Here is an 18469-nt window from a genome sequence, read left to right as displayed (position 1 = left end):
ATTTTAAATGACCTATCAGTAAGACTTGCTATCTAGTTAACATACACCACTAGCATTCCTTTTTCTTTTCTTGAAAATACTCATATCCACTTCTGTAGTATCCTTTACAAAACAGACTACAGAACAAGTTCCATGTAACAAGAGCTATAAAAAATAACATTTTACCATAACTGTGTTTTTTCTGATCCTTGAAATAATATCAATTACTTGTCAATTTAACCTGTTCCTTGAAGGGGAAATAAAAGGCATCATTAGAATAACTGGCTCTACAGTCTTCAGTTATCTTTCCGTAAACAAAACATAATTTTTCACAATTAAAGAGCAGAAACACAACAAACGGAGTTAACCTAAAGTCACTTATCTAAAGATAAATGATTAAGTAGAAGTCATTGTTAATTTCTTAACCATTTAACTCATAAGATAATAAGAACAATGTATAATTCATCAGTCTATATTAATTTCATCTCACATAAGGCTAATGTTTAAAAGGAGAGTTAGTCTAATACTATTACTGAATGACAAAATTGCTATCATGATAGTTCAAAAGATATCAAATTGCTATGGAAGATTCAATATATGAGGTTAAAATCCACTTCTGTTGAGTTAGATAGTCCTAAATAAACATGAGAAAGAAAAACAAACATTTCTTGTTCTTATTCTTATCAATTAGAAATTCAGGTTAAATAGGCTTCATAGAGCATGTCTATCCATCTTAATAACTTAATATAAACAATAAAGCAACATTCATTATTCATCCTAACAATGTTTCAAGCAAAAAAATTCTAACATTTTTTCTAAAACTGCAAATGGGACTCTTTTCATGTAAAGGAATAATGTAGATCATCATTTACCAAAACCAATGAGTGAAACCTGATGCTCTCACATTATTTATTCTCAACTCAAGTCTAGACAACTAGGTTACTAGAGTCATCTCCTCATATGAGTCACTGGATTCATCTTTTTGTTTCAATTCTTCTAAGACTTTGTCTACAGCTGTACCAATTTTTTTCTTACATTTCTTGAGAATTGCATCATTAGCACAGATTTTTCTCATTTTAATGTTTGGCAACTTCTTCAGATTAAAATCCCACTCCCTAAAGTTCGCAGATTACCAGCATCTACTATGATTGGAATTTCAAGGCCATATCCTCCATATTGCCGTTGCTCACGCTCCATCGTCTGCTTGACAACTGGCTCTCGAGAATAGTGTCGCCTTCCCTGTCTCTTTGATGCTGTTATGCAACTCAATCTGCTCCAACTCACTGCTTAGTCGATGTATATGGCTTTCAATTAATTCACAAGCATCCTTTTTTTAATATTCTACTTTTTTGGCATCACGATGATTTTGAACCCACTGCAGTTTTCCACCGATACTGAGACGCACTGCTTTTTCTTCTTCAATTTCTCCCTTTTTGTTTGTTTGTGGGCCTCTCTCGTAATTTGAGTTGCTCTTCTAGTGTATGGATGGATGATTTTTTTCCCCCCTCCTCCGTTTTCTCCCTTTGGTGCTTTAGGCATAGCGACGTCTTCGTAGCAGGCCTCAGAGATCCAGATAGGAACTACTTTTTGTTTTTTAAAACAAAAACTTAAGCTGAATGGAAAAAATCCATTTGCGATATATGATGGGGTGTAATACTGATTTTTCAAAACACTCTTTAAACTAAGAAGAAAAGGGAAATCTCTTTAAATAGGTAACTATAAACATTAGCGTGGTAATTTATAAAATATTAAGTAACAATTAAAAAAATATTTAACCTTATGTTCTGGTGTGGCTCTATAGGATAAAGCTCTAGATCACAAGGTCAGTTGGAACCACAGGGTCGGCAGTTCAAGCCTACCAGTTGCTCTTTGGAAATCCTATACAGGGTCACTATAAGTTGGAACCGACTCGAAGGTACCTAATAACAATCTTACAGTAGACTGAAAGTGATAACATTTCATGTGCATGTACTTAAAAAAATAATGCACACACACATATATATATACATACACACATCATACATACACAAACTGATAAATAAAACAAGAGTGCTTGGAAAAGTACATGGGAAAACTCCATTTTCTTTTCATTTCACTTTTCCATAAAGTTTTTGAAAGCTCTTGTGCAGCAGTAATTATATTAATATACGAATGTGAACTAACACAAATACTACAGCAAATTCTGAACACTGAGGAATGTTAAAAATACTAAATGGAGGTGAAAGTATAGGGACCTCGCTCTGCCATGCATTGCTGTTAGCAGGAAAGGTGGGTTAGAGACCATACCTGTCTCACAAGCCTTTCTTCTGTTCTAGCCAATCTACTCTTAAGATGTGATCCTTTGGAAATAATTAACAAAGTACTTCAAATAAGTGTTTATAATTCATTACACATTATTTATAAAAGTAAAAAGGTTTAAAATAAATGCATGATCATATTTAATGGCCAACTGAGTTGTGAATGGACTACCACGACTGAAATGAATTGATATCAACACTGAATACAACATTTGTTTCCCAATTTATTTTTCTATTGCATAAGCAGTAAATGCCTCCTTCAAAAGATAAAAAAGTAACTGAAACTGACACATTTTCCTCCTAAAATCTTCAGTTGCCTCAACTATTGTATGTGTCATCTGTGCAAAACATACCCACCTATGTAATGTACTATGGAGTGAGTATACAGGTTTCTCAGGATCATTAAGACAAAAGAATTGCTAGCAATCACATCACATGTTCAGAGTCATGGTGAGGCACTGTAGGATAAGCACTGGACCACTAACCACAAAATCGGCGGTTCAAATCCACCAGCTGCTCCTCAGATACCCTACACAGTGTCTCCATGAGTCAGTAACAGACTCGATGACATTAACAATGATGACAACAACTCAGATCCTGCTACGATGCTGTAGGATAAGCACTGGATTGGCAACTGCAAGGGTGGTGGTTCAAACCCACCAGTCACTCCTTGGAAACGCTATACAGGGTCGCTATGAGTTGAAACCGATTTGACTAACAACCACATCGGATGTTTCTTACATTTGTCCTTGGCTCCCTCTGCCAGAGTCAATTTCTGGTAGGGCTTTAGTTAATAGATCATGTTACAAAGATTTATAACACCAAGATCTTCTAGAAAAAACTTGTAATGAATATATTATAACATATAATCAGTGCATTACAACACTGCTTTAAATTTGATGGCAAAAAAAAGTGACTCAAAATTTTTATTATAATTAGCAGTCATTTTTCTAGAAAAGTAATAAAGTTTATTCCCAAGGGGAGAAGCAAAAGCTTAAAAGTTAATGAGCATCAACTGCTATTTTAGGGAAAGAACTGTGATAGATTATTGCCTACATGATTATTCATTACTAGATTTGTGATTTTAATGACTAGATTTTAATGATTATAAAATTGTTGCTAATGAATCCTATCATTATTATTTAGACAGTGTCATCTCCTGACAATCTTAAACAGCTTAGGAAAAACTTCAAAAACATTGACAAGATGTACTTTTTAGAGGGTTAGGGTCAAGGCAAAGGTGTCCTGGTGGCACAGTGGTTACAGTGCTCGGCTGCTGTTTGAAACCACCTGTCACTCTGTGCAGTAAGACGTGGCAGCCTGCGTCCATACAAATGTACAGTCTAGGAAATCCCACAGTGCAGTTCTGCTCTGTCTTCCAGGGGCATTAGGACTCGAACCCGACTCAGTGACAATGGCTTTGTGTTTTTTTTTTTGGTGGGGTTAAGACTGGGGCTGCAGGTTCCCTTGTTGTTGTTAACTGCCATCAAGTCGGTTCTGACCCAGAGCGACCCTGTAGAGGGTCTCCAAGGAGCAGCTGGTAAGCTTGAACCTCCGACCTTGTAGTTCAAACCGGAATTACAATCCAGTGCATTAGCCCATAAAGCCACACCAGGACTCCTCAGAGAATGTGAATCAGACTTTTCAATTCATTTTTTCAATTGTACATTAGCTCTTCTCGAAATTTTGAATTAAGGACAATAGCACTGAAGGATAAAGTACTGGGCAGCAAAGTTGGTTTGAACCACAATGTAGGTGTTTCAAGCTCACCAGCTGCTTCTGGTAAGCCTTATACAGGGTGGTTATGTGTTGGATTTGACTCAACGGTACTTAATAACAACATACGCGTACTTAATAACAACATACGCATACTGGAGTTCTAGTGTAGCCCTGTAGGATAAGCACTGGCCTGCTAACCACAAGGTCGGCAGTTCAAACCCACCAGCCACTTCTTGGAAACCCTATACTGGGTTACTTTGTGTTGGAACCAGCTCAATAACATTTAACATCCAAAACAACAAGTACCTTTACTGTTACTATTCAATAGCATTATGTTGATAATTTCATGCAATCCTCAAACTTAACCTCAAGGAGCTACAACCCCCAACAATAATCATAAAGGATCTATTTAAAATACTGAACCAGACACTGGAATAAAACGGAGGCTTAGTAAACTACGCTACAACTTGACAAGAATTAAAGTTTTTACTTTAAGATTAAGTTACAGCAGGAGGATGAGTGTAAAGCTGATGTTTTCCCATGTAAACTCTCACTCAATTCACAATAAAAACTTAAAAAAAATAAAAGATGAAGCTACAGATATTTTCTTTCTATTTTTAACAGTAAAAGTCAGGAGTGCCAAACATCTGGCTCCCTGCCAGTTTTTGTATCACCCGAGGACTAAGAAAAGCAATTTTTACATTTTTTCACATGGTTATGTCTTAAATGGTTACAAAAGTACACACATAATAGCTTCTAGTTCACCTCTTGACCTACAACACCTGAAATATTTACTATGTGGCCTTTTAATAAAAAGTTTTGCTGGGTAAGTTACAGACTGTGCCACAGTGACTGTACAGGACAGGGCAGAACTGCCCACAAGGCTTCCTAGCCTGTCATCTTTACAGACCACAAATCATCAGGGCTTTTCTCCCACAGGGCTATTGGATGGATTTGAACCAGTGACCTTCTGGTTAGCAGACGAGAATGTAACCACTGTGCCACTAGGGCTCCTTGTAACATGTAGACTCGTGTTCTGTTCTTCTAGAACAATCTATTTACATGCATCTTCACAATACACATTCATTTTATACATCTAATTTTACTCTTATTCCACTAACATCTGAAGTCCTACTTTCTAAACTGTCTCAATGGCCAAGCAAGGTTATCACTGGCACTGATTCCATGTACACGAGCTTTAATTTCATGGTAAGAAGAGCAGATGGCTTTTGTGTCATTGTTCCCTAACTGTCTCCACTGGGGTTTCAGCTCCCAAGGCCCTTTTCTTTGGAATTTAAAATTCAATTTAGGTGCTGAGGCAATTAAAGAAGAAAAGACCTAGTAAGACATTTGGCCTAAATCCCTAGTGGAGAGGCTGGCTACAACTTTTATCTCTTTTTAATTATTAAAGGTAAACTTAAAAGAACTCTGGGATTTCCATGGAGACTACAAAATAAATCTGAGGTTGACATGCATTGCTAGCTATTCATGTTAATAATCAAGAAATTAACAAGCAATGCTTGCTGCATATATAATATAACCTGAAGCAAAACAATGAATCACATGGGAGACTCAAGACACTCCTCAAAATGTCATTTGGCTAAGTAAAGAGAAACAACTAAGTCTTAAAAACAAAAGAAAAAGATTTAAAAAATAAATGGTGGTACATTATAGAGGGGGCTTTCATGGAAAAATTCCTTTATCTTTGTTTACTTCATTTTCCCACTAACTTTTGAAATCCCCTTATACAATGGGTAACTATTCATCTTCAATGATAAAAAAGAACAGATTAATGATAACACGGACGATCTTAAAAGCTTTACGCTGAGAGAAGAAAGCCTTACATAATGAACGAGTTCTACTTACATGAAATCTTAGGGCAAGCAAAACTAATCTTTGGTAGAAAAACAATAGCGTGCTTTCACAAAGTGGGGCTGAATTGGGAAGACATGATGGAATTTTCTGGGACAATGAAACAACCGTGCACAGATTATACAGGAATATGTATGTTTCAGGAGCCCTGGTTGCACAGTAGTTAAAACATTTAGCTGCAAATGAAAATGTTGGTAATTCAAACCCATCAGCTACTCGTTGGGAGAAAGCTGTGGCCGCCTGCTTCTATAAAGAATACAGCCTTGGAAATTGTAGGGGCCACCTTTACTCTGTCCTACAGGGTCGTTATGAATCAGAATTGACACAGTGACCAGAAGCGTGGTTACTTTTTAATGCATTTACCCAAAAGTAACAAATGAAGACTTAAGCTTGCACACTTTGGTACATATATATTATACATTAACAAATACTGAACTCTGTATTTATGGGGAAGTATTGGAGTCCTTCAGAGTCTGGGTGTGGCAATGTGGGCTAATGCGTCAGACAGCAAAGTCGTTTGAACTGCAACGTCAGTAGTTCAAGCTCACCAGCTGCTCCTTGGAAACCCTATACATGGTCACTATGGGTCGGAATTGACTCGACGGCACTTAACAACATACTCATGTAGTGTGGCGCTGTAGGGTAAGTACTGGACTGGTTATCACAAGGTCAGCAGTTCAAACCACCAGCCATTCTTGGAACCCCTATACAGGGTCTCTTTAAGTCAGAAGTGACTCGACAGCATATACCAACAACAACAACAACATACTCATGTTAAGGAGCCCTGGTGGCAAAGTGGCTAAGTACTCAGCTGTGAACTGAAAGGCCAGTGGCTCAAATCCACCAGCTACTCCACGGGAGAAAGATGTGGCAGTCTGCTTCCGTACTGATTACAGCCTTAGAAATTCCATGGTGCACTTCTACTCTGTCCTATGCGTTGTTATGTATCAGAACCAAATTAACAGCAACTTTTTTTTTTAAATACTCATGCCTGCAACTTGTTGTAAAAAGGAAAAAAATTTAAAATGATTAATGAATGAACAGAGGGACAGATAGATCGATAGATCTGTGATATGCTGTCAAGTTCCATGGAGTCGGTTCCGACTCATAGCCACCCTTTGTAGGGCTTTCAAGGAGCAGCTGATGGGTTTGAACTGCCAACCTTGCAGTTAGTAGTCCAGTGCTTATCCTACAGTGCCACACCAAAACTCTAGTAAAATGTGAAGGTGAAGTTTAATAAAGTATAGCATGCTGTTGTTAAGTGCTGTAGAGTCTGTTCCGACCCATAGCGACTCTGTATAGAGTTTCCAAGGAGTGGCTGGTGAGCTTGAATTGCCGACCTTGTGGTTCAAACCGACCAATGTATTACATGTTACATATTACAGCGCATTAACCCACAACGTCAAAACATGTTAATGGTAAATTCTAGGTGGTTAATGTAATGTGCTCATTGTAAAATCTTTCAATTTCATTGAATGAAATTTTTCATAAAATGTTGAAGGAAAAACTAAAAAAACAAAGAACTAAATAAAAAGTTAACATTTTTATTAAAGTGAAAGCACATTTGTTGTTATTGTTGTTAGGTGTCGTCGAGTCGGTTCTGATCTATAGTGACCCTATGTATTCAACAGAACGCAACACTGCCCAGTCCTGCACCATCCTCCTCACAACTGATGCTACACTCAAGCCCATTGTTTACAGAATAATTTTTGAAAATAATTTTTTATAGTTACAGAAATAATTTTTGAAAAAATCACAGAAAAATGCAATTTACAGAAATATGCAATATCTTTAATTTTGTTGGCTGTTTTACTTTGTTTGTTCCTGAATTCCAAGAACACAGTTATGTGGGACAAAGTGAATCACTATTTTTATATCATCTATAAATCCTTTGGAGTCCTTGGGTGGCGCTATAGAATGAGCTCTGGACTGATAACCCCAAGGTCGGTGATTTAAACCCATGAGCTGCTCCTCAGAAACCCGTCGAGGGTCGCTAAGGGTCAGAAGCTAGCCTGAGAATCACAACGGGCCAACATGTCCCTCCTCACTGACCTTTTGTATACCCACAGACTGGCGAATATTCAGCTTTCTTTTTCTCTGGAAGGTATCCAAGTCCCAGAGCTGGGCGGTATCAGAAGAAGTAGTGATGGCATACCTTCCTGATGCGTGCACAGAGATGGAAAACACGGACGACTCATGCCCTCGCATCCAGCTAACTAGCTCCTTGGTACCTGTGGGGAACAAGGAAGTTATTCAAAGGCAAAACACTAGACATCACCCATAAACGGGTTCACTAGATGGCTAGACATTACAGGAGACGCCTCTTCTAGTATGTACAACAATGGAAGCCTGTGGTGGATGCAGTATATCACAGAACATGCTAGTAACAAGTGTACCATGCAGGTATCAAGAGGGGTGGCCGAAAAGAGTTTGATTAAGAGCTCCAAATGCGATGCTCAGGACTTTGGGCTTTTGCTTGTAGGTAAAAGTGTTTTTTTTAGAAAGAATACCAGTTCTGATCCACACAGTAGAAAGAGAACCAGAGGGCATGTGGTGAATCTACTGGAAGTATGAAAGAGATTGGAGGAAAAGAATAATTTACTATAATAATCCAGTCAAAACTTACCAAGAGACTGACAGTGGAGAAAGGAACAAATTCAATTAAGAAGCAAATCAAAGGACTTAGTGACCTAATGGGCAATGGGCGTGTTGCGGTAAAGGCGCTAAAATTCCAGTGGTTCTAGTTCAGTTAAATAAGTACATGGTGATACTATTACTAGTACAAGACAGACATGAGGAAGAACAGATTGAGCAGTGCCAGATGACAATGGATTTTTAAAAACTGACTCTGAGGTGCATGTGTGCGAGCGTGTGTGTGTTCAATGTATATATGTGTGAGCAGAACAAAGAATCTGGTAGGAAAACTCCACAACTTGTTCATGATAGATTTGGGTTTAAGGCAATATTAGAACAGCATGAGAGGCACTGAACCTAATTAATGTCACTAACTATACATGGGAAGATGGTTGAAATGGAAAATGTCTTGTTGCACAGAGTTACCAAAAAAATTGTTCATGATAACTATCACTGGGTAGGAAAATAGACTCATTTTCTCTGTGTACTTTTTCTGCATATTTCCAAATTTTCTACAGTAGGCATTTATTACTTTTATGGTCAAGATTCTGTCTCCTGAAGGATGGAAGTGAAGAGAATAGTCAGAAGCCAAGATAAAAATCTGGGAAACATTAAGACACGAAGTAAGTCAAAGCTGAAGACAGAAGAACAGACAATCCCTTAGGGAAGGAGTGTGGTTTCTAACCAGCAATCTGGGATCTGGCATAGCCAATGGTCAATTTTCCACTGATCTTACTGAAATGAGAAAAATCAGGACAATGAAACACGTTTTTCAGAAAGTTCAATTTAAAAACTGTCTTTTCAGCTAACATTCCATCCCTTTAAATTTCACGTTAAGAATACCTGTATCTTATAAAAGTATATTGTTCTTTTCGATGTCAATTAGAAAAAATTAAGAGCTGACAACTAAGTGTGTTTCTCTAATTTTTTTTAGATGGGCCCCAAACCCAGAGGTCTAGAAACCATTAAGAGGATCTGGGAGATACTGCTAAGAAGCAGTCGGAAAGGTAAGAGAACCAGGAGAGGTAATAATATGAAAACTAAACAAAGACTCTTCACCAAGTGTCCAATGCTACAGAGAATGAGGATGGAAAGTATCCAGAAGATGTAAACAATCAGAGGACAGATGGAGGTGTCAGTGGCCTGGACTGAGGAGCCAGAGTCAGACTTCCTGGATAGAAGCAGTGAGAAAGGGGGACTTGGGAGTGAAGGAAAGAGAGGTGGCCAGGAAGTTCAGGAGCTGGCAAGGGACTTTCTTGGGATAGGAATTCAACATGGAAATACAGGAATGGAATAAAAGGCAGAGTAGAGAATGGGTAGAATCCAAGGGAAGCAATCGGTGAGTACAAAGACTTAGCATTTTAGAAATTCACAGCAGGGACCCCATGGCCAGTCCAGCTGAGCTGGAATCCTGACTTCCCCACATACAAGATATGAGGTCTCAATCAAGTTACCTCTGTGCCTCAGCTTCCTCATCTGCAAAGTGGGGATAATAGTAGCGGCCCTCTCCTTGGGTTACTATGATTAAAATGAATGAATAGGTATAACCTCAAGAACCAATACCTGGCAATACACAAGGGGACTTCAGAAAGTTCATGGAAAAATCCCATTATCTTTCACTTCCATTTTCCCATGAACTTCGTGAAGCTCCTTCGTGTGTTAACTGTCATTATTATTAGTATTATTATCTTTCTAAAGTTTATAACATCGGAATTAATCTAGTAAGTAAAAGATACAATTGGGATTTTTTTTTTTCCCTAGAAAAACAGGAGAGGTTCAGGCTACAGAACTCTGATTTTCTAATAAAAAATATGTGGTGCAAAATACAAGGGAGCTTCCAAAAGTTCATGGAAAAATAGAATCAAAAGATCCTGGAATGTTTCCATGAACATTTTTAAGTCCTCTCGAAGGTAAGTTGTTTAAAACAAACACAAGACAACTGTACCACAGTTTATCTCTTTTTTATTCTGCCTCAAAGAAACAAATAGGACTTCTTACCTGTATCAAAGCATTTGATAGAATAATCAGCTTGTGCCACAAGGAATTCAGACCTTCTACGGAGATTAAAGGCCAGAGCTGTGGAAGCTTGTGCCGTTCGCTGAACAAGGTTAAACCTAGCAAGAGATCACTGCATTAGGACCAGAAATTCTTTGGGTAGTCACTGCACTTTAGGGACGAGGTGACACATTCGATGTGGGGTGAAGACGGATGAACCTGGAATTCCCCAGGCATAAAATGAAGACATGAATGTGTACCTCCTGTTGAATGACGATGCATGGAGGGGACTGTAATCAATACAATGAAACAAAATATGATAGGATTAGTGTAAAACAGATGTTCACCCACGTAAACATTCAATTCACAATAAAAACTTTTAAAAAATCAGTGTGTACCAGGTTATTGTGATAGTTACATAACACATGTAATGTGTCCAGCAGAATACTTAGCACATAAACAAAAAGCCACACCCACTGCATCAAGATGATTCTGACTCACAGCGGCTCTCTAGGACAGTCAATGGCTCCACAGTTCCTAATGCTGCTGCTTTTGTTGTTTACTGCTTTCAAATCAGTTCTGATTCAAAGTTACCCTGGATCAGGTTTCTGCAGAATAGATGGTGGGTTTGAACCACAGAGTTTGTGGTTCTCAGCTCAGTGCTGTGAGAATCCGTAAATCTTTGCAGAAGTGGACTGCCTCAACTTTCTCCCTTGGAGCAGATGGTGGGTTCAAACTGCTGGCCTTTCATTTAGCAGCTCAATGCTTACCTCACTGCACCACCAGGGCTCCTATGAGAGGGTTCCCAAGAGTTTTTGGAAAAAGTTCCATGACCCTTTCATTCCCATTTTGTTCCTGAACTTTTTGAAGCCCCCTCATACTTGGCAAATGAAGCTAGCGCTGAATTTACTTAAAAGGGAAAAATAAAAAAGTTTGGACAAAGTAAAAACAAGGTTGGGGACAGGAAAGAATACTTTTGATTTTAAACATGTTGATTTTAAAATGCTTGAAAATTATTTACAGCCGCAATGCCCAAAAGAAATATAATCCAGGTCACATAGAGCATTTAAAACTTTCTAGGAACCACATCTAAAAAGTGAAAAGAGAAAGGTACAACTAATTTTAATATTTTATTTAATGGATATTGTATGCATTTGTAAGAGTATGTATCTAAAATATCATTTCAACATGTAATCAATATAAAAATTATTGATACATTTTACATTCTTTTAAAATTTGAAGTCTTCTAAATCCATATGTATTTTACATCTCAATTTGGACTAGCCACTTTTTAGGGATTCCAGCGTCCACCTGTAGCCAATGGCTACCATACTGGACAGTCAAATCTAGAGGTATTCTTCCTTTAGGTTTGCTGTTCTGTGCCTTTGAGTAGATTCTGACTCAAGACCCGAAATGACGGAGTAGAAGTGCCCTATCATGTTACCTAGGCAGAAACCTCTATGGGAGCAGAAAGCTAAAAATCTCTTCTCCCTGGGCAGGGCTGGTAGGTAGAAGAAGTAAATCTGAGTTGTCCCATGGCACTGTTAACACGTCAGCTGAAGCCTGAGGCTCTGTGGTGATGAGATCATCAAAGAAGACAACTGGGGCATGGAACAAGCCAAGGACACACACGCCTGGGCAGTACAACATTCAATGGCTGGACAACATTAGAATCAGCAAAACCATCAGGCAGGGAAATGATACGAAAGGTTGAAAAGTTGGGCAAGAGTCATACGATGAAACCAAAAGAAACAGACTTCAGGCAGGAAGGGAAGCAGGTACATCCAGTGCTTCAGAAATGTGAGAACTGAAAAGATTCCATGAGGTTGGCCAATTAGGAAGACTGAGGGAAACCAATGTAGTGAGTTTTAGAGTTAGATGTTGTTAGGTGCCATCAAGTCGATTCCTACTCATAGCAACCCTGTGACAGGGTTTCCTAAGAGCAGATGGTGGGTTTGAAACAGACTTTTTTTTTTTAAGTCTCCTATTTATTAATTAATTTTGTGTGTGTGTATGACCTGAGTGATAGTTTACATGGGAGAACATTGGCTTTAAACCATCATTTCATTGCAGTGATTACAATCATCTGCACGCATCATCATTCAACAATATTTGCTTCCATTCCCTGTTTTTTTGTTTTTTTTTTGGGGGGGGGAGTAGGAGGGTAGGGAGATGTACCCCCAAACACTCAGGAATATATAATAATTTAAACAACCAAAGGGCACATTGTTCAAGCCTGTCTCCTGGCCGCCAGCACTCAGTCCCTCTCTTTCCATGAGTGTAGAGTCCTCAGCTTCTCCCTCTTTCCATGTCCTCATCTTTGCCTCCCTCTCTGGTGTCACTGCCTCTCTGGATGGTCGTGGTGGTGGTGTGCCATGGAGTCATTTCCAACTCACAGTGACCCAGTACAGGGTTTCCGAGACTGTAAATCTTTACAGAAGCAGAAAGCTTCATCTTTCTCCCATTGAACAGCTGGTAGTTTCAAACTGCCGGCCCTGAGGTTCGCAGCCCGATTAGTAACCACTACGCTACCAGAGTTCCTTGCTTCTCTGGACAGGGTCCCGCATTCTACTTGTGTTCTTCTCCCTTAATTGTCCTAGGGTCCTTTGTTTCTGGACTGTAAGATTAAGCACGCTCCTATTTTTGTAACTAAACCTCTACCTTTACAGTTGTGACCATCACAATTAGTCATGACAACAATTACTCACTATTGAATCATAAGAATCTTATCCCCATCTCTTTTTACTAGAACTGTCTAAACAAGATGAAAACTATTCAATGGGGACTCTGTCTTCCCCAACACACTCTTAAACTAAACCCCCTCGTGAAAACTTGTAAGCCAGTCACTTCATGGCTTTATCGCCCCTCATTTTAGGTTGCCAATGTCTAAGTTGCCCATCCCTATCTACCCTGTATACAGAGGGGCTAAGGATTAATACTTGATGTGAAGACTCCTTCCCGCTCAGTTGTTATTTTGAGCTACTACGGCCATAAGTATAGGTCAAGTTCATCACACTGTAGCAATTTACACTTGTTTCCTTTATCAAAAATTGTTTTTTTTAATCTTCCTTTAGTCGAGTTCTGATTATCAAGCCACCAAGGCTAAGTCAAATGGGTTCTTGTGCATCTCCCCTCACTTCATATCACTGGATGCTTCACTCTCAGCTCTTGCCCTCTGTGGCTATGTCCTTGTCCATGGGCTCAAATGTCCCCAGGTCTCACCACCCTTTGGACCAACCAGCCCTTCCTCTTCTCACTCTCATCTCCAGATCAACGGAAGTCTATGGAACGTGGTTGAACTCAACTCATTTCTTCATTGCTGCCTTTCCCCCTCTTCCATTCACCAGTGGACCAATGTGATTGCCAACTAGCTTACATGCCTGTACATGTGTTGTTCCCTTTGAATTTCAGTCTTGTGGGGGGGTTGTCCTGAGGGGACTTGATTGCTTGCCTTGATGGTTTCCTGAAACAGCTGACCATTTGGATCTCAGTCCATTGCTTATCCTACAGTGCCACACCAGGAGTCCTTAGAATTAGAGAGTCTCAGCTCTGCTATTTTCCAGTTCTGATGTTTGCAAAGAAAAAGGACTGTGAGCAAAATGAAAGGGGAAAACCGCATGGGGCCAAATCCCCAGGAAGGCTACAGAAAATAGGATTACAGACCCAGTTATAGGGATTGTTGTTGTTGTTGAGTGCTATTGAGTTGGTTCCGACTCAGCGACTCTTAACAGGGTTTCTGACGAGCAACTGATGGGTTTGAACTGCCAACCTTGTGATTCGCAGTCCAGTGCTGATCCCATAGCACCACACCAGGAGTGTAATATAGGGATTACACCAGAAGAAACCTTGATCAGCTACTTTTATGACTAAGGTAGGAAAGAGGTAAGGATAAGTGAACTTCAAATAATAACAGATAAGCAAGTGAACTACCAAGCAACACTGATGTTGAAGTTCATTACAATGTAAAGAAGTCCATCAAAAATTATTTTGTCTAGCAACAGGGCCAAAGAAGAGACAGCTGTACTGATTTAACAGCACTTAACAGTTCTAAGCTATAGCGACGCTGTATACGGTTTCTGAGGAATGGCTGGTGAGCTTGAACCACCAACTTTGCGGTTCAAACCGGCTTTGCAGTCCAGCACATTAACCCACAGAACCACACCAGGACTCCTCACACCTACATATACATCTTTATTTATTTCTAGGTCTATCTATCTAGATACATTCAAAACCATGAGTACACATTGATACATCCAATTCAAATGCAATACTACATGGTTCTTTTTTGTTTTCTCCCTCTCTCTATTTATAACTCTCTTTTCCAATCGTGGTTGGTGGCTCAAACCCACTAGCCACTCTAAAGGAGAAAGATGAGGCAGTCTGTTCCTATAGAGACTAACAGACTCAGAAAGACGAGGCAGTCTGCTCCTATAGAGACTGACAGACTCAGAAACCCTAAGGAGCAGTTCTACTTGGTCCTACTGGTCGCTATGCGTTGGAACCAACTCGATGGCAGTGGATGATGACAATGGATTGGGTTTGCTTCCAATAGTGACAAACCTGACCTCCATTATCCTCAATGCCTTTAGGTATTTGATCAAACCCCTGTATTAAACTGCTATGGCACTGTAGGATAAGCACTAGACTAAAAGGTAGGTTTTGAATCACAATGCAAGCAGTTCAAACTTACCAGCCGCTCCTTGGAAATCCTATCCAGGGTTGCTGTGAGTTGGAATCGATTCGACAGAACTTAACAACAACAACCCTCAAGTCCTGATGTAGTACTATAGGCAGGATAAGCACTGGACTGCTAAATGCAAGGCTTGCAGTTCAAACGCTCCCAGCCACTCCTCAGAAATGCTATATAGGATTACTATGAGTCAGAAGCACCCAGACAGCAGTTAACAACCACCCCCAACCAGATACATGTTCTGATTCCCTTGCTGGGCTAATGAAACACTCCCTCTCACCTATCCCAAACTACCTGGACAGCTACCTTGCTTGGTTCTATCTAATTGCTTTAGGACTAAATTGTTTAGTAAGGAAAGAGCAGAGGAAGAAGTGACAAGCTCTTTTAAATCCTTACACCTAATACAATGCAATAATAATGAATAAAGAACATTGTGTTCTTCTAAACTGCCTAAATGAACTACCAGAAATTAACTGGTAAGTTCGCGAAAATGCATTATAAAATTTACGGAAAATCAAGCTACTAAAGATACTGTTAAAAGCACCATTCTAGTACTCTAAGAAATCTAACCAGATTATCTATCATTTTCTTCCTTCGGCACTTAGAACAGAGCTCTGAAAGGAAGCACAGTTTATCAAATACTGTTGTTGTTAAGTGCCACTGAATTGGTATCAACTCATGGTAACCCTACACAACAGAACAAAACACTGTCCTGTCCTGGGCCAACCTCCCCATCATTACCATGACTGAGTCCATTGCTGCTGCCACTGTGCCAATCCATCTCATCGGGGCGGAGGGGGCAAGGGGTGTCTTCCTCTTTCTCTCTGACCCTTCACTTTACCAAACATGATATCCTTATCCAGGGACTGAACCCTCCTAACAATATGTCCAAAGTACGAGAGACAAATTTGGCCATCCTGGCCTCCAAGGAGCACTCTGGCTGTACTTTTTCCAACACAGATCTATTGGTTCTTTTGGCAGTCCATGGCACTTTCAATACTCTCCTCCAAAATCGTAACTCAAATGCATCAATCCTTCTACAGTCTTCCTTATTCACTGTCCAGCTTTCACATGCATATGACGTTATTGAAAATACAATGGCTTGGGTCAGGTATACCTTAATCCCCAACTGACATCTTTGCTCTTCAACACTTTAAACACGTGTTGTGCAGCACATAGGCCTAATGCAATACATCATTTGATTTCTTGACTGCTGTTTCCATGAGTGTTGATGGTTGATCCAAGCAAAATAAAGTCTTTGACAACTTCAGTCTTTTACCCATTTATATGGATATTGTTTATTGATCCAGTGGTGAGGATTTTTTTTTTTTTCTTCACATTGATATACAACCCATACTTAAGGCTGTATCTTTGATCTTCATTAGTGAATATTTTAAGTCCTTTTCCCTTTCAGCAAGTGAGGCTGCATCATCTGTATATTGCAGGTTTTTAATGAGTTTTCCTCCAAACTTGATGCCATGTTTTTCTTCAGCTTCTCGGATTATTTGCTCTGTATTTAGACTGAATAAGTATGGTGAAAGAATACAATCCTGTTGCACATCTTTCCTAATTTTAAACCATTTGGTGTTCCCTTGTTCTAACAACTGCCTCTTGGTCCATGTACAGATTACTCATGAGCACAATTAAGTGTTCAGGAATACTCATACTTTGCAATGTTGTCCATAGCTTGTCATGATCCACACAGTCGAAAGCCTCTGAATAGTTGATAAAGCCCAGGTAAACATCTTTCTGGTATGCTCTGCTTTCAGCTAAGATCCATCTGATGTCAACAATGATATTTCTAGTTCCACATCTTCTTCTGAATCCGGCTTTAGCCTCTAGAAGTTCTCTGTCAGTGTACACTTAACAGCCGTTTTTGCATATCTTCAGTAAAACTTTACTCTCATGGGATAACAATGATATTGTCTGATGATTTCCGCATTTTGCTGGTTCACCTCTCTTTGGAATGGGCACAAATCTGGACCTCTTCCAGTCAATTGGCCAGATAGTTGTCTTCCAAATTTCTTGGTATAGATGAGTGAGCGTCTCCGGTGCCGCATCAGTTTGTTGAAAGATTTCAATGTGTATTCCATCAATTCCCAGTGCCTTGTTCTTTGCTATGACCTTCAATGCACCTTGGACTTCTTCCTTCAGGATAATTGGCTGCTGATCATATGCTAACTCTTGAAATCACTGAACGTCAACCATTTCTTTTTGGTATGGTGACTCTGTGCATTCTTTCCATCACCTTTTGATGCCTTCTGCATCATTCAATATTTTGCCCTTAGAATTCTTCAATACTTCAAGTTGAGGCTTGAATTTTTTCTTCAGTTCTCTCAGATTGAGAATGCAGAGTGTGTTCTTCCATTTTGGTTTTCTAACTCCAGGTCTTTGCACATTTTATTATAATATTTGACTTGGTTTTCTCAAGCTAACCTTTGAAATTTTCTGTTCAGCTCTTATACCTCCTCACTTCTTCCATTTGCTCTAGCATCTCTACACCAGAATAGCACGTTTCAGAGTCTCTTCTGGGATCCATTTTGGTCTTTTGTTTTAGTCTTGCCTTCTTAATGATCTTTTGCTTTCTTCCTATATGGTGTTCTTAATGTCACCCCATGAGTCTTCTGGTCTTTGGTCTTCGGTGTCTAATACATCAAACCTGTTCTTCAGATGATCTCTAAATTCAGGTGGGATATATTTAAGGTCATATTTTGGCTCTTGCGGACTTTAAAAAATTTTCTTCAGCTTCATCCTAATTTGCATATGAACAATTGATGGTCTGTTCCACAGTCTGCCCCTGGCTTCATGGAATACAATAGGAATTCAATAAATACTCCTGAGAAAATAGGAACGCAAAACTGTGGTATAAGGAATAATTTAATATGTCTTTTCTAGCCAGAGTCTTTATAACTCCCACCAAATGACTGGATGGGACCAGGCAAATAGGGTATGTGAAAGTCTAATGTGGGGATTGGTTAGTTTTTCCATCTCACTAGGTTTCAAATGAGCAATCTCAGAAGCAGGAACAAAGAAATCTCATGACCCTCAAGAATGAAGAGACACAGGTAGGACACAATCTTTGGACCCCAAGAACCCTGGCTGGAGAAGCAGCTGCAGCTGAGGGAACAAAGCCAGAGCACAAGACAGAGCGAGAGACAGAGCAGCAGGCTTCCTGGCCCACAGAACCAGCAAATCTGAAAGTGCCCCTTGGGCAACTTTTGACAGTGTAGAAGAATTGATGCATTCGAGTTATGGTGTTGGAAGAGAATACTGAAAGTGCCAT

General features: G+C 39.4%; 1 protein-coding gene and 1 pseudogene across 1 annotated transcript in view; both read right to left on the bottom strand.

Annotated features, from left to right (window-relative positions):
- TBC1D31 (TBC1 domain family, member 31) overlaps positions 1-18469 on the bottom strand; it is a 54437-nt gene that overhangs the window by 34027 nt on the left and 1941 nt on the right. The window contains exons 3-4 of the mRNA XM_006830832.1: positions 10500-10615; positions 7920-8098 (exon numbers count right to left, since the gene is read on the bottom strand). Coding sequence (XP_006830895.1) covers positions 7920-8098; positions 10500-10615 — 295 coding nt within the window. The remainder of the gene's footprint in view (positions 1-7919; positions 8099-10499; positions 10616-18469) is intronic.
- On the bottom strand, positions 914-1518 carry LOC102839483 (annotated as a pseudogene).

This window comes from Chrysochloris asiatica, unplaced genomic scaffold (assembly GCF_000296735.1).
Source record: "Chrysochloris asiatica unplaced genomic scaffold, ChrAsi1.0 scaffold00001, whole genome shotgun sequence".
NCBI lineage: Eukaryota > Metazoa > Chordata > Mammalia > Afrosoricida > Chrysochloridae > Chrysochloris > Chrysochloris asiatica.
This window is presented reverse-complemented; position numbering and strand designations above follow the sequence as displayed.